General features: G+C 40.1%; 1 protein-coding gene across 4 annotated transcripts in view; it reads left to right on the plus strand.

Moving 5' to 3' along the window:
- The window catches only part of PDGFD (platelet derived growth factor D), a 138,005-nt gene extending 123,991 nt beyond the window's left edge, over positions 1-14,014 (plus strand). For 2 of the 4 annotated variants that reach the window (XM_030965383.1, XM_030965538.1), the window contains one exon: positions 10,497-14,014. In XM_030965383.1, the coding sequence (XP_030821243.1) occupies positions 10,497-10,631 (135 nt within the window). In that variant the 3' untranslated portion in view covers positions 10,632-14,014. The remainder of the gene's footprint in view (positions 1-10,496) is intronic. The other 2 variants (XM_030965298.1, XM_030965457.1) reach the window with 1 other exon arrangement.
- Positions 14,015-23,065: the final 9,051 nt, after the last annotated feature.

Raw genomic sequence — 23,065 nt, forward strand, 5'->3', positions numbered from 1 at the left:
GTGAACTTTGTTTCAAGAATGAGCCTTATGTTGGACTGATTTTTCCCAGTCAAGGACTAATACAAAGTAATGTATATACCACTGGAAATACTCTTTTTAGTAGCACAGAGACATGGGTTCCTTGAGTACTTGACTTCATTTCCTCTTTCTTAAACTTATGCTCACACTTGGAAATTACAAAATTACAATAAAGTCACTTGTAAACTCTCTTCCCTTCTAGATTTATTACCTATAGGAGGCAGCTGAATCATTCAGCCTTAGCTTTTTTTTTCTCCACTCAGCAATTTTTCAGGAAGGCGAAATTTTTGCATAGGAACAATGCCCATTATTTTAGTCCATTCAGGATGCATCTAGAGAGGAAAAACACAATGAAAGAACATTTTGTATTCTTACCATTAACACAGTATTTTCAGATCAAGACATGAGCAATATTTGTTCCCTAAAGTGAGTATATCTAGGAAAGTTACTTGGTAGTTGCCTTCCAGTTATTGAAAGGTAGGGTAGCTGCATGCCATGCTGACTCACTTCTGACACATATCTCTTGTAAGAGCCTGATTTACCACTTGGCTTAAGGCCCAAGTGAAAATGGACTTGATGGACTTTAAACCTGGATGCAATGTAGACTCATAACATTAAGGCATTATCTTGAGAGACCCTGGGGCTGCAATAGCAGAGGGTTGTTGAGGGCCAGAGCAGTGTGGTTACTCTTTTCAAGGTAAGAGATATTTTCTCACACATAACTGCACGCTCCACATACTAGGACTGGAGAATAGTTAATATTTTCTCTTAATTTTAAACAAGATGCAGGGGATGACCCTAGTAATTACAGAGCAGAAAGCCTTATCTCAGTGGTAAAAAAGTTAATTGGAAAAAAAATTAATAGTACAAAGCACCTAGATGACTATGAGCTGATAAAATTAACTCAGAATACCTTATATATGAATAAATATTTATACAGCACCACAATATTGTACAAGAATGCTAAAAGGACTGGCACCTCCTGCAGAGAGCAAACAGTCAGCCAGACAAGATCAGACATGGATTAGAAGCTGGTTAAGAGATAAAGAGCAATGAGGTGGAAGAGACAAGCAATTTTCTATATGGGAAAGGGCTATCTGAGGGTCCCCCCAGTACAAAGATTATTATTTCATGTGTGTTCATTCTGGAGGGAGGTGAACAGAGAGGTGGCAGAAATGACAGGTGGCACAGGAGATAACATACTTGAACAGCAGAGAAGGCTGTGAGGAATTTCAGAAGGTCTTTGTAACTGCTTATTAATGCAGGTTAGAAAAGCAGCAAGCATTAGGATGAGACATCTCAACTATTTATTCATATAACTCTGAGTGTGTGAGGGGAGGAGGAAGAAATGAGGAGTGGAAATTGGGCTAAAGGTCAAGCAGTGAATCACTGTGAAGAGCTTCAGGAAAACAGTTTAGTGCAGTGATAAGAAAAAGACAAGTGGCAGTCTTCTGCAGGAATGGAGATGAAGGGGTAATAACACAGTAAATATTGTGGTCTGGATAAATTGGTGCAGGACTTGACCATTGGTGCCTAAAAGGACAAAGGCAGGACTAGAAGAAATAAATAGAAGCAGCAAGCATACATCATGAGAGATGTAGGGGAAGATACAGATCAAAAACATTTTTAAGGAAAGTGGCTCAAAAGTTTTGGATCATCTCATTTAGAAAAAAAATCTAAAGAGAGGACACAGTGAAAGATAGGAAATAATGAATAGTGGCTAAAGGAAAATTAGACCCTCCTAAGTAATCTTTTCGTTAAGAAAAGGAGAGAGACTGGAAGGAAACTAAATTAAAATTATAAAAAGGAATTGGGTTTTTTTTTCATGGTAAATCTGTATGGAATTTCAACACTTAAATATGAGTTGTGCATAATTCAGAAGATTTCTGAAAGAACTAGAAGTCAAATATAAACTAAGGAATCCTGGGTTACAGCTGTATCAGAAGTTAGGTCAACTGTTGACAGTAGATAGAAAGAAAAATGCTGATTATGAATATGTTGTAAAGCACTTTTTTTCAGGTGTTTGGAAGCAGGTAATGCTGAAATACCAGTATATCACACTAGCCAGGGATTGCTCAGCATCAGGATGTCATGACTTATGACTGCCCCAAATTAATCACTAAATTCAGGAAATTCAACATTCACGCAAATATATCACTGCTAATTTATTTTCCTACTCATTTCTACTCTGAAAACCATTCAATTCAAGACAGTGTTTCATCTTTAACATTAAATGGCCTTTGTAAATTTAAATTTAAATTTTATCCCTTAGGGACGAATTAACAGCTCACTGAGCAGATATTTAGCCAAGTGTCTCCCATTAACATGAGTGGAAGTCATGCAGATAAATTCATGTATGACATACTAAAGATGTGTCCATTAATTTTAGTCCAAAATGTTTTCCACTTTATTATTATTATTAGCCACACAGTTAATCAGTTTTATTCTTATTCTCCTTTGACACTTTAATTTTACTTAAATACCAGGTGGAAAAGGCACTGAGGAGAGGCCTCTCCACATGCCAGTTTTAGAACCATAGAGCCAGTTTACCCTTTTAAAAGCCAATTTGAAACCCACTAACCTTATCTAAAGAGCTTTTACTTGCATAGTGAAGGATGGAGCTTTACACTTTATGAAAACCCCAGTACCATTAATTTGGTTAAAAAGCTCAGCCTTCTACTGCCAGAGGACATAAGCCAGATTCAAACACAAGTCTCAGTTAATTTGATTTACAGAAGACACAAGAAGGAAATAGTAGGTGATGGAGCAAAGAAGGTGTTTGAAGTCGCTGGAACTGAGTCCTGCAGACCCCAGACCCCTTCTCTTGCCGAACTGATTTTCCCTATCCTGGATCTTCTTCTGCTGAGCTCCTGAACCTGCAAGAGCTTTGTGTCCTGCACATGGATATGCTTGTCCTCAAAACGTAAAACTGTCTCTGGAGATCACTTAAAAGTTCCCTGGCATTTCTGAGCTACCCAGTATTTCTATATGAGAAAGACAGGAAAATTTTCCAGAAGCAATAGGCTCCTTTTTGGCTTTGTAGCCAGTGCTAGAGTAGCTGCATGTTGGTAGCTGTGGGGACCTTAAAGTCCAGGGTGTTTCTTGAAAGAGAGGCTTCTAGTCCAGAGAGATGTCAAGGTTATCTTCTCCTTATGCTCTTAATGCTTTTTAGTTCCCTCTCAGTTCCTGTTCAAAGCCTCCCGGTGTAATCACTGAGCGCTCTCTCCTAGCCTGGCCTCTCAGCACCAATAGCTGTCATGTGGAGCCTTTAATTTTCCCAAGCTGGAGAGTGCTGCTCCAGTTTCCTGAATGGAATGTACAGCTCTTTTCTGTCATGTCTGACTATAGGAAGTGATGCAAAAGCAGGGAAAATGAGAACATGAGATGGCCACAATAAGGGGTGGCTTTTTCTTTATTGCCCTGGGAGATGTTAATCATGAGATCTTCGGTCTTCTTTATAGTCTGGAAGTTTGCCCTGACTTTACCAAAATACTCAGCTGTTTTGAGAAATGAATGGGGTCATAACTTGGGTAAACAGATAGTTTTATTGGTGGGGTTGGATTTTTTTTTTCCCTTGCAGGAGTCTTGTGATGCTGTGTGGTTTTCCATGGCTTCTGGGTTTGCTTTGGAGCAGAGCAAATACTCTGGACAAATACTCATGACTTCCCACATAGTGTCACGAACCCTTCAAACCGAACAGACCAAGTCCTGGCGGTGTCTGAAAATGTCTCTCAGGCATAGTCTGCCGTGGGCAATACTGAGTTACGTTGCAATGCTCTGTGCAAGGGAAGGACAAAGCAGTACATGGAAGTGGACTCAGCACACCTTAATCAAAGCTCAGCCCTACAGCTGTCTGTCTAAAGCAGACCTGGTATAAACGTGTGCTTCCCATTGCAGTTCATTTCCTTAAAAATTCCTGGAGCTTCTCTTTAAAGAGGCACAAGCTCTAAACTTGGAGATTACTCAGCACAGAGAAGGTGTGGGGGAACTCAGGCCAGGACTCAGATCAGCTATGGCTGTGCCATCCAGCTGCATGCACATATCTCAGAGAAACAAGAAATCAGTTTCCCCATCTCATTGCTGTAACTGATGAGATGTGAAATGAGTTTCCCTGGGGAATAAGTGCTCTTAAGGTAGCAACCAGAATTTGTCAGAATGTATAAACCTCTGCAAACACAGTGCTGAGCTGTGCACCTAAGGGACATAAAAGGAAAAAAAGAAAAGTGGTGATAGCTGATTGCAGTTTTTACCTACTTATTTGTCTCTCCTGTAAAGCCTGATGTGTTGTCGACTGTCTATAAGGTGATTCTTCCCCCACCCCTTTTTGAAGCATTATGCCTCAATTCAAGTTTGATATTGACTGCAGCTTGTCTGGTGCCTTCACAGGACGTAGATTCAGTTAATTGTCAGAGAGAAGGTTTTGATCAGTGTTAGGGTGGCAATTTCATAACCTTTGGTTGCCTTGAGAGGCAGTAGGTACCCCAGAGCACACAGTACTATATCTTGACACAACTTGCTGGGGCATAAAAACAGCTTCAACTGAACCAAACAGTGCAAAGGGAAAATAAGACAGAGGGAATATTATACAGGAGAAAAGAACACAGGAGCACAGTAGAGAATTAAAAAGTAGAACTTCAGTGAGACAAACTTACTGCAGTGGAGTTAAGAAATATAACTAATACAATTTGATGCTGTCGGGGCTTTTTTCTTCTTTCATTTTTTGGAGAAATGAGAAGCAAACCTCAAGGAGGCACTTGAGAGAGAGGCCAATAATTCTCAGCCTATCCTTACACAGGGAAACATAAGAAAACTGGTCAAAAAATGATCCAAATGCTGCTGACAGAACAAAGGAAATTTGCTAAGGGATTAAAAAGAGCTAGAATCATCAAAGTGGTGTGCAAGGAATATGGTCTGATTGTTGTATGTCCTGGAGTTGATAGTACATATAAAAGGTTGTTATGGTAATAAAGGCATAGAATTAGCCTGACAAAAGACTTAATTCATGGAATATTGTACAAGAAGCAGCAATGGGATTTATTTGGAATGCAAGTACAAGAAAAATATTGAGTCAGAAATTACTGCTAGGTCACGGGATGAGCAGAGAGAACACAGAAGTGCAGTGAGAGAAAAAGGTTCATTTTGAACTGGATGAAAAATTAACTTCTTTGGTTGACATCTGGAAGTTAAGTGAGACATCCTGTGACATGTCAGGACAGAGAGGCAGTTTGTGAAGGAGGAACACCTGTGTCTAGTCAGTGAGAGAACAACAGCTGTAGCATAATGCACACATAATTCCTGACAAGAGCAGAAAAAGTGAGGGTCTTGTTGATGTCATATATGTCAAAAACATCATAGCTTTAGTGAGTGCTTCAAGTACTTGAGTTTTAAACCAATTAATTTTTCCCATGTTTGTTGTATTAAAACCAGGTGTCTCTTATGCATACAAATAAAAAAATAGAAACAATAATCCCATCTATATTTAATAATCCCTTAGTTTGCCTGCTACCAGTGATCAGCAGGCCAACTCATTTTTATTGTCCCCAATACCCTGTATTTATCTCTGGTAAGAAAGAATACATCTTTGGGTCTATGTCATTGGTTTAGGCTATGTTCCTACTAGAGTAAAGGTCCTTGTGTCAAATTATGAACCACATTCCCATAATGCTTGGCTTCTTATACTCAGAGCACAGCTAAACCATATGTGACCTTTGGATTAGATAACTTTCAAACATTGCAGGGTAAGATTTTTTATGTCTATCAGAACTTGGATCTGTGTTGAATGTTTTGCACTTCTGATGCTTCCTCTTTCATGAATCTCAGACAAATATAATTTGGTTTTCATGCTAGAATGGTGTTATTTTTAGATGTGCAGAAGGAGATTAGATAATGCTGCATAGCAGAATTTTAAAATAAGTTCTGCAAAGTACAAATTTCACTATCTAAAATAGCATCCAGAGTTGCTCACCATCCTCTGTCACAAGAATATGAAGCTAATTAGATATTGGGTAAGCCATAGTCATATTATTGATTTTCTGTAGGCTTCTTAAGCTAATCAGAAAGAAAAAAAAAGCTGATTTTTGAGTGAGGCTTCATTTTTATGTTGGTGCTTAAAATACTGGTCAAGAATTTAAAAAAACAATGTTACTGCTGTTACTAATAAGTAAATGATAAGTCAAAAATGCCTGTGGGGAATTTTTTTTAAATTTTGACTGTGTTTGCTATCCCTATTTGCTTTTTAATAAAACAGAAATCAGCCATCATGGACTGTCCTGGCTAAATGTTGCCTGACTGCAAGGGTCAGTGATACCTGGCTAGGATCATCAGCAAATGCTGAAGGGATGGCTCACCTCATCTGCCTCTACCCATCTAACACTTTGAGTCCAAGCTTTGGGCTCCTTTCCTAGATCCCAGAGCTAGCCCTGCCAGAGGTGGGTGTTTCAGGTGTATCATGCTCTGGAGTTGCTGCTTTATTCCAGCTTCTACTGGAGACATGCCATGGATGGATCAGGGTGAACTAGTTCTCTCCAGCTGGGTCCTTTTCCTGGCAGTCACTGCCACTCTGCTGTCCTCAGCCCCACATGTTAAGAGTTCTTAAGTGTTCTTACAGACCTGCTGAGATGAGAGGGGCCATCAGCCCTGACTTGCTGTGCTCCACAGGCAACAGGAGAGCACCTGCTGCCCCCAGAGCACAGCCCATACACCTCCTGGAAAGGCAATCCTCAAACAGGCTGGAAACCCCCCAGTTCCCTGGAGGGCTGTCCAGGTGGTGTGTGCCCTAATTCCACTTGAAGATTTTCTGGCTTCAGCTTCCAGATCCTGGTTTTTGTCATGGCTTTGATCTCATTTAAAGAGGCTTTCAGAAACTGGCATCCAAATCCAATACATGATCAATGAGCAAGATTGCTGGTAGGGAAACACATGTAAGCATTTTCTTTGTATTTCCTAGATCACTGCCCCCAAAGAAAGTTACGTGGTAGCTACAGTCATCTTACCTTGGAACTTCTCAGATAGATGCTCAGGCACATCTACAAAGTAAATTGCCATCCAGCATATTGGTGTGCTGCTATGGGGCTGTCTGCACAGAAAATGCCCTACTGCCCTTTTTCTTGTATTACCTATGAGCACCAAATCCAGCTCAAAAGCAGAATAATCTGTCTTCATTCTATTTTAATTATTTAATAGTTTGATGACCATAATTTACTCAGTGTTTGCTGAGAGGGACATGACTGTAGTTACATGCTCTTTGTGAGGCAATGATCTGAGTAGCTGAGGCACTGCAATTGGGTGAGAAGTGACAGACACTGATCCTTTAATTTGAAAACTACAAGGTTGTTCCTTTTCACCCCTAAAAAAAAAAACCCAAAAAAACCCTCAAAAAAATCCAAAAAAAAAAACCAACAAAAAAACCACCAAAAACAAGCCTTTTGACCATTCTAGACCTGTCATATCCATATTTTCTTACAGCTACTGATCCCATGAAAAAATGAAAAATGAGTGATAAAGTGTCCTGAACAGAATTTATTTGAGCTGTTCTCATTAATTCAGTAGTTCCTCAGTTTTAAGGACATGACTATGTGATAAATAAGCAGCAGCTATTTGCAGAATAGAGGGTTGTCTTCCTTCTACTGTGGTCACCAGAAATGGCCTTATTTCCAGATTCTTTTCAATTCCCTTGTACTTAGATGAAAATAAAACTGTTAGGTGGGAGTGAGACCGGGAGCTTTGAATATCAGCTCTGTGATCAGCTATTAAAGTAGCTCTGGAGTGGGATCTGGACAGGCTGAATCTGAGACCACTTGTGTGAGGTTCAACAAGGCCAAGTGCTGGGTCCTGCGCTTGGGTCACAGCAGCCCCAGGCAATTCTACAGGATGTGGCAACGTGCCTGGGAAGCTGCCTGGCAGAACAGGACCTGGGGGTGCTGGTTGACAGCAGCTGAACATGATCCAGTGTGCCCAAGTGGCCCAGAAGGCCGATGGCATCCTGACCTGGATCAGCCAGGCTGTGGCCAGCAGGAGCAGGGCAGTGACCGTCCCCCTGTACCCAGCACTGCTGAGGCCACAGCTGCAATCCAGGGAAGGAGAACGGAGCTGGAGAAGGGTCTAGAGCACAAGTCTCAAGTCTGAGGGAGCTCAGAGTGTTTAGACTGGAGCAAAAGAGGCTCCGTGGGAACCTTATCACTCTCTCCAAGCGCCTGAAGGAGGCTGTAGCAGGTGAGGTGCACCTCTTCTCTCAGATAACAAGTGTCAGAACAAGAGGACATGGCCTCAAGTTGCACCAGGGGAGGTTTAGACTGGATATAAGGGAAATTTTCTTAACTGCAACAATGGTCAAACATTGAAACAGGCTGCCCAGGGAAGTGGAAGAGTTGCTATTCCTGGAAGTATTCAAAAAGCATGTGAGATGTGGCATTAGGGGACAGAAGTTAGTGGTTGACTTGCCGGTGCTGGGATGAGGGTTGGACCCAATGATCTCAGAGGTCTTTTCCCACCTAAAGGACTCTATGATTTGATAATTTCAGTGTTCAATCACTGTTTTCCTGTCTTGTCTGAGGAAGTGCCTGACAGCTCATTTTCTTATCAGCAAAGCCTATATACTGTGCTAATGCTTCTTGATAAAAAACGCAGAGAAAGTCCCCAAGCTGTCAGATGGTCTGTTAACTTAAATACAGTCCACATCTTTGCTCTCATCCCATTGCATACTTTGATTTGCTCTCAGCTGGAAAAAATCAGATCTACCTACCCTATGATTTTGCAAACTGCCAGTCATCTGGATTGGTCATAATTTGCTGGAAGACTTCTTTAAATAAGGAATTTATCATGGGTTCAGTGTCAGTATCTGTACTTGATTTTTAAAGTACGTTTTCCTTGAAAAAGCAGATTTGAAGTTGTGCTCTATTTTTAGCTCTGTAATAATTGCAGCAACCTGATTGGGTTCAGTTCCCTTGTGCTTGGGATGACAGTGTGATACAGCAAGTTGTTCTAGTGTCCATCAGGATTTATTGCATATATGGATGCAATGAATGTTTGAAATCAATTCAAAGATACTATATTTTTGTTGCTAAAAAAAAAAAAAGTAAAATTATGTTTCTGCATTTGTAACAGGGCAAAATAATTCTGTTTTCCCAACACAGTACAGCAGCATGTCTGTAACTTGCTTAGGCACAGTCCTTCCTTTCAGTATTATATAGGCTAAATATAAATTTCATCACAAAACAGAGAACAAAATAATAGACTGTGTTCAGTGCTTATCACTTTTGTTATATCTCATGGCTTTTCTAGGCTCAAGCAGAGGCTAAGAGAACAAATGGTCGTGTCCTGAGACCTGCTAACCTGCCTGCCCTTCCCCACCCACCCTACACAGCATCTCTGGTTGTTCTTTTGCAAGTACTTCACATTTGCTTTCTGGGGCTTTCTAATTCTATTGAAAATGCTAATAGTCTGTTGATCTGGAACACAGCCTCTTACTCCCTGTCATTTCCAAAACCATCTCAACTCTGTATGGTGTTATGACATCAAAATAAAGAAACTGCTTTGTAAAAAGGAAAAAAACCAACGGATTGTTGAGTAACAGAGTGATCTATTAGTTATAAACCAGTATGATCTGTTAGGGCAGAAACGTGGGTGCTTCAGTGGCTGAGGTGTTACAGACATTTAGGTCCCACTTCCCAGCTGGCCACTGGCTTTGGGAGGACATGAACTTATCAGACATCTCTCCATCTTTGAACAAGCAAGAGAAATCCAGCTGATCTGTCAGTCACTTGGCCAAGCTAGCTCCTTTTCACAACCTACAACTGACTTCCTAGGGGTCTTGAGATCATCTTCCCTAGATGGAATTTTTTCAGAAGTGTCTATTAAGATGCAGACTTCCCTAGGAAGTAATTTTGTTTTCTTGTTTGCTTGACATATTCACATTAAATTCTTCAGAAATCATTTAGGTTGAGGCAGAGATTTTTAAGGTAAGCCAACAAAACTCAGATTCCACCGAAACTTGATGGTATCTGACGCATATTTTATGCAAGCTCCTTCATCTCCTTCTGCCCTTCACAAGTATTTAACTTTTGGACCAATTCTAATTTCAAATTGTGTAAAAAAATGTTCCTTGTCTTAAGAGCAGAAATATTCTGCAAGGGAGAGGAGGGACAGGGCAACTCAAATAGGAATGGGACTGCAAAAATGAGCCAAAGGAAACCTGCTTGATAGTTCGCATGCAAAAGACCAGCTCTGGACATGGTTAGGAAACTGCATGATACAAAGATACCTGGCGTAGGAAAAAATACAGTCTGTCCAAGCTCCAGGACAAACAATACAGCAGGATGTCAAAGTGTGAGAAGAAAAAGCTGGAAATAAAACAAAAATGTGTCCAAATTAATGATGGTCAGGGTTATTAAGGCTGTTGGTGCCCTTGGGGCCCCAACGTTCTCATACTCAGATCTCCAACAGCGTTTGCTAATTCAGTGCATTTTTGTTGATCTTCCCAGGTGCTGAAGTTCATCCCTGAGGCTGGGCATACCAGAAGAAGAGGCAGAATCAGGAACAACATGTCCTTGGTAGACATACAGCTGGATCACCATGAGCGTTGTGATTGTGTCTGCAGTTCAAGACCACCCCGATAAAAAAGGAAAAACAAAGAAAGAGAAGAAAAAACCAGACACAGAAATTGCATCTTACCGGACATTTACTTTCAAGCAGGATTGCTCTGAGGACCTTTACTCACTAATCATTTGAATTTGCTACTAGCCTGCCTTTGCAATTAGCAAAAATCATTGCTGTGCTGATTAGTGTCATGGCAATTAAACAGATATATCATACATTTATGTATCAGCATCGAAGGATTTAGGATTGTGGTTATCTGTAGCTAGATTCTGAGGGCTGAGATTTTAAAAGCTCAATTGCAGTCCTTTAGGCACACAGTGCCCACTGAATTTAAATACCAGGTGTGTAGGTTTTTGTGGTAGTTGGCAATGAAATAGAATTTTGTTTCTTTTTCACTCACCAGTTCCTACACTCAAATTCTGCTCCCATTTCTACCTCCTCAGCTCTCCTGATGGTAGGTAGCATTTTATGGTGGGTATAAATGAGGAGAGAATTTGAGCCTGTAGGAGTGCAAAATGGTTTGCCCCACTCTCAGAGGGAACTTCTCAGCATTCTGGCCTGACAGAGTGATATAGAATACTTCAAATACATCATTACATAAAATCACATGTCAGAAAAGTCAAATCTCGCTGTTTGTACTCGAGCAAGTCGTGTGCTGAAGTTAGTAGATGCTTTGCATAAGCCAGGACACTGAGGGTGGTAGGGGATGCCAAGGCTGGCAAGGCAGCCATCGCCCAAGTGCTTCTGCAAGAGGGGGCTCCTGCCAGCTCCCCAGGTAAATACCTGTGGGCTGGAACTCATTTTGGTCACTACCTACCTGATCTGGATTCTGGCCCCTTGCCCAGAGTGGCCCCACAGTTGCTCAAGAGGAGCCCCCTCTATGGAAGAAGGGAGAGCCAGCCCTCCCCTTGGATCCTCCTCGCAGCAGTTCGAGGAGTGCCGTGCTTTCCTGTGGAGGAGATGAAGATAGGGTGCTTGTTTGTTGAAAATATTGATTTGTTTTGCAGTTGTGTTACTGGGAAACAAAACTGTGTTTGAGATTTAATTATCATTATTTGGTTTGGGGTTTCTTTATTTGTTTTTAACTTTGCCATATATGCATTAATCTTAGTTATCTGAGGTTAGTTGTCTCATTCCAGCTCTGTGTATTGCCATGGTTAAAGTGTTGACAGTGAATTTCTTTCTTTTTTTAATTGCATTTTGCTGAAGTCTATTAACTCATTAAGTAATGTCTGTCAGTCATCAAAAATGCGCATCATTTATTAACTTTCAGAAGAATATTACTAAATACCACCTCATAATAAAATTAGCACTTTAAAAGCTACAGCATAGCTTCCTATGTCTTTTAAACTATTACAAAAGTGCTCTAGATGAAAAACAAAAATGATCCTGCCAAACTAGCTTTAAGGATTTTCAAATGCTGCTCCAAAAGTGTAAAAAGCACGCAGTTTTAAGAATTGGAGTTTTGATCATGAATGTAACAGAGGGAATAGGGTGGCACATTTAATGGCTGAGGTTTTATGTTTTACAATAGACATAGGCTGCATCAAATCATCTTGTCTGTGTTGGCTCTTGTCTGTCTCTCTGAAAGAGTGAAGTAGGTTGACAATAATGCATTATAATTTGTGGAAAATGGCATGTGCTATAAAATATAAGGCCTTCAAACCAGTATGTTTTAGTACTCCACAGGTTTGTTACAAAAGCACCCTAATGTTCTCATTTTCCCTCTTCATCAGCTCAAGTGTTTTGTAAGTGCTTTTTTATAATTTTAGCAAAACTTTGCTGAAAGGTCCCTTAGAAATGTTGTGTTACTTTCTTTCCTGTACTTTAACCTTGGAGATTCAGAAAGTGTGGGGGTTTTATTATTTATATTAATTTTTCCTCTCTGGCTCCCAGATGTCTGTTTAAAAATGCTCCTGAATGCTTACTTGGGAAGTGATTCATCATTTTTCAAAGCAATTCACATTTAAAGAACAGCCCTGTAACCAAAGATTACCACCTTCATTTTGTAGTTCAGGACTATTTAAAGAACATCTCATTCTTTTTCTGTCTCTAGCTTAATAACAAGATTGACCCAGCCCTTCCATAAGTTTTAGCTAAGTTTGGAAAAAATTTGCATGCAAGACCTTGGCAGTACGGATTGTTTCTGAGATACTGAACTCCTGTTTTTCTCTCTGTCTGAATCATGCCTAAGCACTCTGATTTCATAGTTAGCATTGGCTGCAGGATACACAAAGTAGTCCTTTGATTTCCCACCCTCCAAGGGAACTGGGCAGCAGGCGGTGCTGCACCAGGTGTGTGCCACGCAGCACCGCCTGCTTGCCCAGTCCCACCCCAACAGCCACGGGTTGTGAGGGGCACTTGTGCCTCCTGATCAGAGGATTCCAGCCTTGGCTGGGAGCCTGAGTTACCCCTAGAGGCAGCTGGGAGAGGCTCTCCCATAGTGTGCCTTGGTCCAAAGGTTGAAATCACACAGTTTGGGAGCATTCCTTTCTCTCCTTTGACTATATAGAAAGATTAGAGATTTGATTTGGATATCTAAGTGGGATACACAGAGGTAGATAGTATGAATACTACTTTTAAAGACTGAACAGCTGAGAATTCAGCTGAGTCAGAAAAAGGCAGCAGTGAGTGCCAGGGTCCAACAGAAAAATTCAGACGCAAAGTAAAAAAACATCCTCTTGCTTAATGATAGGTTTGCCTTCTTAAATGTAAGCTAAGCTTGTCACAAAGTTTAAAGTATTACTCCTGGGACACTTATTAATTAATGGAACTATTCAGTGCTTCCTGCTGCCATACAGACACCATGCTCCCAGCCAGTGCAGGAGGGTCAAGGATGGGCTTTGTGTGGCAGTGTGGGGATGATAACATACGTGAGAAATAAGAAAAACTCCCCAAAACCCAAACCCCGAGATGCAGTGACCCTGGTGAAACCAAAAAACAGCTAAGTTTTTCCTTTTTATTTATTAGCAGAAATTGCAAAGGTGTATCTTCATACTTTTTTCCCTCTTTTGTCTTTGTATAATTGTTATGTTGTTTACATACTTAAAGAGCAAAGATGTTAAGAAAACCTAATCTGGTTCAGTTTTATTTGTGGAATTGGAAACCCCCCAAAAACAAAAACATTTTCAAAGGCAATTCAGAAAGAGTCCTAATTTCAAACCACTCATCAGCTTTTTATTTACTATATTCTTCTGGGATAGAGCCTACTTTCTCAAGTGCAATCTATGTATATTTTTTTTATCTCAGTTAAATGCAGCTTTTCTAGCAGTGCTTTTTACTTGGTGCAGTATGTAATGTGTCTTACCTTGATGAAAAAATAAATACTGCTTTTGAAAGAAGATACTCTGAGTGATTATTCATATTTGGACGAAGAAAAAATTAAAGACATTTCCACAACATGACACCATCCTTGTGTACTCACAAGGTCTCCTTTCAAATTTTAGCAGTCATTCCCAGGAGCATCAGGGAAGGACCAAAGTGCAGTTTTGGGATAATAGAGTTTGAACCCCCAAGCTGGCAAAGCTGACAGCTTCCTTTTGGAGCAACAGCAGTGTGACAGCAGCACAGCATTTCTTAGAGTTGGATTAGGGCACCCCCCATATTTGGTGCTGATCTCAGCCCCTGCAGGCTTGGCTTGGCTCCAGGGGAGACATCCGCACTCATCTTGCTATAGCTGCTCCTTACTGCCAAAGGAGGCTGCTGCAGGAGCTCTGCATCTCACCTCAGCAAGGGCAGAGCTGAGCATCCAATGCCTGCAGGGCAGCTGGAGGAGCCTAGGGCCTCTCGAGGTGGGAAAATTCGAGCTGTGCTTCTGGGTTTGGGCATTCCCTCCGGCTTTGCCAGAAGCAACTTTTGCTGTGTTGCGGCAAGTACTAACCTTCAAAGCTTTGGTACCTACTTTCAATTTAAGGTTCTTGTGTTAAGCTGAAGCTGCCTTAGGCCTTCACTGGATCTTGGACTGAATAAGAACATGAAATTTTTGCCCAACTGATTATTCACGAGCCAGATCCCCTGTCTGATAAGGGAAATACAGAGAGCATACAGTTGTCTGGGAACCCAGCTTTTTAGTCTGTCCTCATGCATGAGCACCTTTTTCTGTACAGTAATGCTACTGATCTGAAGCAGTCAGCCATTCAGATGAGCATATTTATCCTGTTTGGTTTGCTCCTTGTTACTCAGAGAAAAAAAAAAAAGATATTTTTTCCTTTTTTTTTTTTAAAGGCTGTCAGAAGATACATTTGCTAACATTTGCTAACAAAGGAATCATTTCTCTTGCATACAGTGAACGGGGCCATAGTTAATGGGTAGAGGAGATATTTTTTGCCTTTTGGAAATGCACTGAATAAACTTCATAGACAGCAACTCAGCAACTGCAAAATGTTCAAGGATGGCATAAAGCTCCTCCCAACTGGCATTGCTACACACCTCCATAACTAATGGCTAGCTAACACCGGTTTGTCCTCAAGGAGCGCGTAAGTGAAAGCTTTAATAAATCTGAAACTTTTGAAACAGCTCTGCATCTCTCTTAATGTGTAAAAGTATATGGTTCACAACGTCATTCAGGAACTCACTATCACCTCTTTCTAAAGTAGTGGGTTTTTTAAACATTCATCTTCTCTTTTTTGAAGAACACAGAATCTTCCTCTAGCTAATTTTAAGATCTGTAACATCTGTAAAAATACTTGCCTGTAAATTCAGTTAAGATTTCTCTTGCTCTTGTCCAGAGTGCATTGCCCATACACACTGCTGTAATGTAAATTCAGCAGAGGTCCAATTTGTACTTATTCTCCCAGGGACTCCAGTGCAGCACATAATGAAAATTTAGAAATCAGTATTCCTGTCTCTCATTATAGGAGTTTGAACTTTGTTTATTGACAGTCTTGGTCAAATATGCTGAAATAAACATTCATAGTTTATTTAGTCGTTCATTGACAGGCTGTGAAAGTCTGCTTTAAATGTTCAAAGTACAAATTCAATTTTCCATTTCTTTTCAAAGAATCACAGAATGTCTTGGGTTGGAAGGGACCTTAAAGATCATCTCGTTCCAAATACTTCTCCTAGAAATGGAATTTTCAAACCAGCAAATGTTCTGCCATGAATAATAGGAGGGAAATATTCTATGTTGACTCTGTCTTTTAAAACTGATTTGACTTAAGATGGTCTAAAATTCTTGTAGCAAAAATTTATATTTCAAAACTGAGTTTATATAACCTGATTTTTGAAACTGAGTTTTAAAGCCTCATTTATGTATTGCTTATAGAAACTTGCTGTGGCACAGACATGCTTTAATAAAAATGGAAATAGTTATGTAATAACAGTTAATGTATTTGATGCTTCAGTTTCAAGCTGACAAAGATTTCTGCTTCACTTGAAAGAATTTCAGTTTCAGAGCTAGTACAAAGCAAACAGGATAAAAAGGACTGGGTACCTTCAAATATTTTGACATAAATGGTCAAATTCCTTGACATAAGGAAAAAACCCTTAACTTTTATTCATTGCATTTCTTTAGAAAAATAATAAGAGCAGTCATCTTAACATTTTTGTTCTGAGTTTGGAGAGTATCATCTCAAGTAGGGGATACACTGAAATGAGCTCTCTCATTTCAGTCTAAAACCAGTTTACCCTTTCTGAGATGAAGGTGGTCTGGAGAACCACCCTTCATATCAATGCAATTCTGTCAAATCTTTCTTTGTGCTCCCATTCTCATTGCTTCTTGTCAAAGAATAAAAAAAAATGGTTTGGTAACACTGTCCTTCCACTTGCATGTATTATGGGAAGAAAGAGGATTCCCTCCCCCAAAATGGGGGACCATTTTACGTTGAAGAACTCCAGGCTGGCTGAGGTGGGAAGGGACCTCTGGAGATGGTCTTGTCCAGCCCTCTATCCACAGCAGGGTCATCTACAGCACTACAGCCGTGCTCAGTCCTGTCCAGTTGGGTTTTGAATTTCTTCAGGGATGGAGATTCAGCTCTTTTTACTAGATTATGTAGAGCAAGGGTGAGGCATTAGTTTTGACAAATTGTGTGGAGACAGAGAAAAGTCTGACGAACCCTTGGACTTCCACTGAGGACTGTGGCTCATGGAAGACTCTCCAGTGTGTGATGAGCAGGCCTTTCTCCCTGCCATATATATCCAACAGTATCACCAGGATGGTAAATTCCAGGACCAGAAAGAGTATCTTAGGTGGTGTGGGGAGAAGGGCCAAACATCCATGCTGCAGGATTTTCCTCCAAGGTACAGTAACAAATTTTTAGCTTAAATGACTAAAGACTTCTGCCAGTGCACAAGATGAGTGCACTGCGCAACATGGCCCAGGAGGGAGCCCCAGTCACCTCACCACAGCAATGGAGACCCCAGCACCCTCACTCCAGGCTGCCCTGGAGAGTCTCAGGGATGTGGATACCCATCACCACAAGCTAAGAGGACAGGGTCTCCATCCCACAGAAGGGGGGAGTGGTCACTGCCAGGGGACCATCATGGGAGGGTGAATGCATCAGCCTCCATCCAGCTGCCAGACTCAGGAGCCACTAACACTGTTCAGCAAGCCATCACAGGGATCCTTTATACATCAGGAAAAGACTGGAGACTGCAGTTATTTTGCAGCTTCCAGACATATTCTCTCATTAAGGCATAGGAAAGCAGATTGTCCAGCTTTCCCAAAATATACAGGTCAGATGCAGCACAGAGCTGAGCCCCAGAGCATCTTCCTGAACTTGTAGAGCACCTGATGTAAGAGGCCTTCATTAAACTGTTCTGATACCCGACAGATGGCATTCATTGCAACCTTTACATCAAAATACCAACCCTTGGATTCTGTTGCTAATTTATTTCAAAAGGTCAGGCAAGGATTTGTGTGCCCTGAAGGAATTGATCGCATTATAGGAAACTGCACTTTCAGTATTCAAATAACCCCACACTGGCAAAACACTGCAATTTTCTCAGTTAAACTGTATCTGAGCACCAATTACACAACTGATTATTAAATGAAGATAAGCCATGTAGGCTTGCATGAAGAAGACTAATTGTTTTTTTCAATTAAAATAAAGACACTTGGGTCCAAATTAGGACCCTGACAAGAAAAGGTAAGCAAATTAGTTTCACTGGGAAATGCAGCTACGGCATACCTGAAATGTTCAGGAGCAAATGAGTCAGCGATTTTAATAACCAAAATGGAAGTATCCCTTGAAAGGTCCTTCTACATACAGCTAATTCAAGGAGCAAATGAAAACTAGTCCTTGCATTTTAATATCATAGCTGATTGCAGTGAGCTACGGCCAGCATCAAGAGCTTTTTATTTTATCTGAGTTCTGGCTGACAAGCATTTTAAGAAGATATGAAATGTTCAGCAAATACCAAACTGATGTTCTTTACCTCTCACAAAAGTACTTATTGAAAAACAGAGACCAAGGGTACTCATTGGATAGACCAAAGCTCCCATGGACACACAAATCTATAAAAAAAAAAAAAACCACAGCATGTTTAGAATGATTGTGGGTGTATGCTGAGGGAATTTTTTTGTGGCTGATGTGTTTACAGGCAGCAGTTTGCTTTTAGTTCCCAAAACACCATGTTGAATATTCATGTAGGACCCTACTGAATAATCAGCAGTGGCTACAGGTTGGCAAAGTAATAACCCACCTATCAGCTGAAAGTGATAACCCACCTATAAACCATATTGAGGCATCTGCTCAGTGAACTGTTCCTCCCACTGACACCTCCTGCCTTTTCCACTGCATCCTGACACTAAACCAGATTAGCATTACACAAACCACAATGTCTGATTCCTGCTGATATTGACCTTCAGGAACATGCAAGTAAACACTTGACAAGTGGTTGGACCGAAGAATCAACCTGACATTTTTTAACTTATCAAAGTGAAGGCTGACACACAATATTGTTATTTAATCTTTATAAAATGTGTGTAAGCCACAAAATTACAGGCAGCATAAAACAGGTAAAAAGGTGCCTATAGATTAATGCTGGAAATTTTAAAAGGCCATTTTACAGCCTTTAACTCAGAGAAAACTTACGGAGGCTGCATGCTCCAGAAAAAAGAAATTATCTAGGTGGTTCTTGAAAACTGCAAAGGACCTTATGAAGTTTCCTGCATGTAGAGCACCTGATAAGGTACCAAATAACAGAGAAACTTGCTGTACAATAGTGTATAATAAATTACTCTTAAGATGCAGTGATTTTTATTGTCTCAGGAAGTTTCCAGAGTAATTTCTTTAACTGCATTTTGTTCCGAGCAGCTGCTTTTCCTCAGTTTAATAAAAAAACCCCAACAATTCCCTGATCAAATGCATCTTGGGAACTTATCTGTGTATGTATGAGTATAGTCACAATATATATAAATTTTTAAAAATATATATTTTTGTATACAAGTATAGAAACTATTCCATAACTCTATATTTAAAAATAGGGAGAAAAGTTCAAATCCTCCACTAAGATAAAATTCATCAGCAGGCAAAGAGAAATATTCTTACACTGTAGGTAGATTTCCTTTCTTTAAAAATCACTGAAGGCTTTTAATACAAGTGCTCTGCAAGACAGTCTCATTTTTCTTCCAGGCTTCCATTGTTCACACAAGAAATCCTGAGATGTCTGCTCAGCACAGTTACTGAAGGTTGTTAGTTGTAGTTCATTGAAACTCTTCAGCTGAATTTCTTTCTGTGAATTTTGCAGTTTGTCTTTTCTGCACAAGACTTGAAAGATTGCCAGCAGCTACACTTTGTCTTTTGGGTGTTTAAGCCTACATCAAAGAAATGTGCCTTTGATAGAGAAATGCAGTGCACAAGAAAAGAGGAAATGCTACATATACCTCTGCCAAGGTCTTTGAATTTTAGGCATTGCTCTTGACCTCAGATCTCTGTTAGAAGAACCCCGAGGTCTACCTGTCTCAAGATATAGCAAATGGTGAACTTCATGAAAGCATGAACACCCTCCTTACCTAATTTCACTTGCAAGGAGCAACCTTGAGCTGTGACTCCTAGGAAACCCTCTAGCACTATCATTTTCATCTACGGTGATAATTAGTCTCAGGTTCATAGGGCCACAACCTATGGAGAGAGGAGACCTTAAAGAAGTTATCCAATATGTACTACAGCAGTCTTGACAGAGTGGGAAAAGACACACAAGGGTGAATGATGAGTATGAGCCTTCCTTCCTCTAAAAGCAGCAAGATTAATCTGGCTTTGAGAGGCTTTGCTTCCATTCTATATCATGATTGTACACTGCTTATCAGTTGTTAAGACTGGATAATTAACAGAGTCTTTGGCCCAGAAACCCAGCATTGTTAAAATGTCTGGTAATGCATCTCTGGCCTGGCCTTGTATCCTCTGACAGTCACAAGGCAGAATCAGGTCGATGCAGGGCAGCTTCCCTGACCATAACACAAACATCTAAACCAGGTCAGGGAAGGAGAACAGAGAGGAAGAAGAACTGCCTTGTCAAGGTCATCCAAAATCTCATTTTGGTACAACTACAGCTTTGGTTCCTAATGCATACGGTTGATTAGCAGGTGGTACCATAAGAAGCAGGGACTGGTGAGGCATGGAAAAAGTAGCTCATACAAGACAATACAGAGGATTATGAAGCCTTTTGATGAAGGTTGAAGGCTGGTCCCAGTAGACACATTTGTAGATGGAAAGCTGAATAATTGGACTGAGTTGTCACTGGTAACTAAACAACATCTCCCTGAGCTTTGAATAAAGGTCATGTAGATTAACTGTTCCTACTTGATTGTGTAACCATTCCCCACCTCTTCCTTCTAAAACAGTGGTTTTACATATTATTGCTACACAGGCCTGAACTGAATATGAGATTAAATGCAGTTATATTTGTTAATTATGGCCTTGAGGCAGCATTTACAAGACTAGAATGCAGATATGTTGGCATGTTCTGTAGAGAGTAAGGTAAATTCAAGCACAAGCACACTATTGCATTGCAAATAAATAATTTTCCTCATTGAAGAAAATTACTAATACAATACTGTTTATTCACACTGCCTAGTCCAAGGCGGTTTCTGCCAGCTAAACTGGCCATGATGATTACATCATCCATTATTTCACACTAAAATCTGTTGAAACTAAAAATAAATGCTAGATCACTGCAAAGTCCTCTCCCGTATCTATTGGCGAACAATGCTCTCTGTTCTTTCCAGCGATGACTGAATGGCAGGATGCAATGTAACAAAAAAGTCATAAAAACTGCAGAAAACAGAAACTTCCCGTCTATTAATTCTAAGCTGCCTCTTCATTCTGAACAGTTAGGACAGAGTGAAGCAATGGGCAATTCTGAAGTACATTCTGACTAACAACAGGAAGAGTGAGTTCCCCCAAAAGAATTATTACGAGAGAATGTACAAGTGGCTGGGAAACCTACCCTGGCCAACTGTTGTTTGGAATTCAGCTGAAATGGATTGTGTGAGGCAGAGGAAGCTATAGAAATTCCTCTTTCCTTTGGGAAGGATGGCAGATGGATTTATCACGCTTGTAGAATACTAATTCTATTGAGGCGTACAATGTCATATATCATGTCATTCGTGGTGTGGATCTTTACCATTGTTTCGAGAGGTAGTTCTGCAGGAAAATACCAATCCCTAAGCCCCCAAGCTTAGTTGGAGTACATGCTTAAAACACATAGCTTGGTATTTCTATTATTTCTATTCCAACACAACCAGTTTTCTCCACGTTTTTCAGGTCCCTCCATATCAGCTAGTGTGCAAAAGATTTAATTTTAACCCCATGTCCATGTCAGTTGTTTTCCCCAGTGGATTCACAGGTTAACTGATTCTGGTCCACAAAGAAACAGTTATTCCTTCTGCGGTAGTCCTGCTGATTATTTTACATTAGATCTTGACTGCAATAAATTTATTTTGGTGGAATGACAGGGCAAATCTCTCTGTGCAAATCAGAGCAGCCATGCTTCTCTTGAGCCATAGTTTTCAGCTTGTGCTATTTATTTACATGGATCAAAGTGACATCACCACAAGCTAGAAAAACATTCTAAGAGCACATACCCAAAAATGAATACAACTCAGGGTTTCAGTTTCCCCATATTTCCTGATGTGTGATCTTATTTGGAAAAATAGTGAAACTTAGAATAAATATATAGATCCCTTCTTCATAAATATTTATTTTCTGTAGAGGCTTTCCTGAGTTTTTGAAGATAAAATCCCACCTAAAACCATTTTTTTTCTGAGAAAAACAGCCAATTTTTAAAGCAGGTTCCTTTCCAACCTGTGCACAGCTGGTGATTTGCAACCCCTGATTCCACCTACAGTCCCTGCAGCAACGTTGCTCAGTCAAACCTCATAGGCATCAGCCAGTGCTCATTCCTGAGCAATGGGTGCCAATAAAACGTGCTAGAAGAAGCTGAACTCTTGAGCACTCTAGGAAACTGTAGATATTGCAGATGTAATGACAGAAAGCTGGCGCTCACAGGATTATTTTTTTAAGAGACAGATATGCTAATTCTGGCTCCAGAAAAATAAAAATATTTATCCAGCTGTCTAACATAGCTGATTATAAATTTCCAGTGACTGTAAAGACAAACTGGATATTGAAAATCACCTTTGAAATTCAGAATTTTTGTAGAAACCGAATGTGTTCATTTAATCAATGTTGGGCCAGCTGAAGTGTGTGGTGCATTAGTAAAATCCCAAAGAAATAATTTAGCAGAATAATAGGGACAGGATAAGCAATATGAATTTGGGAAGAGACATTAGACTGAGAAACCATGGTGCAGTATGCCTGGCGGGAACTTTGCAACAGCCAAAAGCTCTGACGATTAACTCCCCGTGACATTCCGGTATCACAGAGGGTAGAACTGGTCTTATTAGTTAAGGAATGGGTCAAGGAGCATGCTATAAATTATGCTTTTGCTCTCTCAAAAATCTTCTCCGTGTTTCTTACTGTGCTAAAGAAATCCTAGATTGCAGAGAAACAAATGACAGAAGCCTTGCAGGAATTAAAGTGCAAGATAGGTACTATGGCATCTTATTTCTAGTGCTGTATTTCTTAGCAGCACTGGCAGAATGATAGAGAAGATACCATTCGATTTAATGCTGCTTCATGCTGTAGAGAAAGACTGGATTAATTTTGTTTTGATCCAGTAAACAGAGACAGATTCTAAACAGTAAAACAAATTTGTGCTGCAGTATATTTTGCAAAACATTTTTTTAATTATAGACAGTAAATATCATAAGTGAGCTTAAAAATAATTACCTGTGCAGTTTTTGAGACAGCAAACAACATTATCCAGAAGGATCACTTGCAAGAACTGTTCTACAATGAGGTAGAAATATTTATATACAGAATATATAAAGTATCAGTTTCCTGCAGTTTAAAAGATTTTGGGTTTAAGATATAACTTTAAAGAAAAAGAGAAGTGCCAGAGGGGTATAAGTGTCCCATAGCTGGAAGCTGAGAAAAATTCATCATAAGCTGGA

This window comes from Camarhynchus parvulus, chromosome 1, assembly GCF_901933205.1.
Source record: "Camarhynchus parvulus chromosome 1, STF_HiC, whole genome shotgun sequence".
NCBI lineage: Eukaryota > Metazoa > Chordata > Aves > Passeriformes > Thraupidae > Camarhynchus > Camarhynchus parvulus.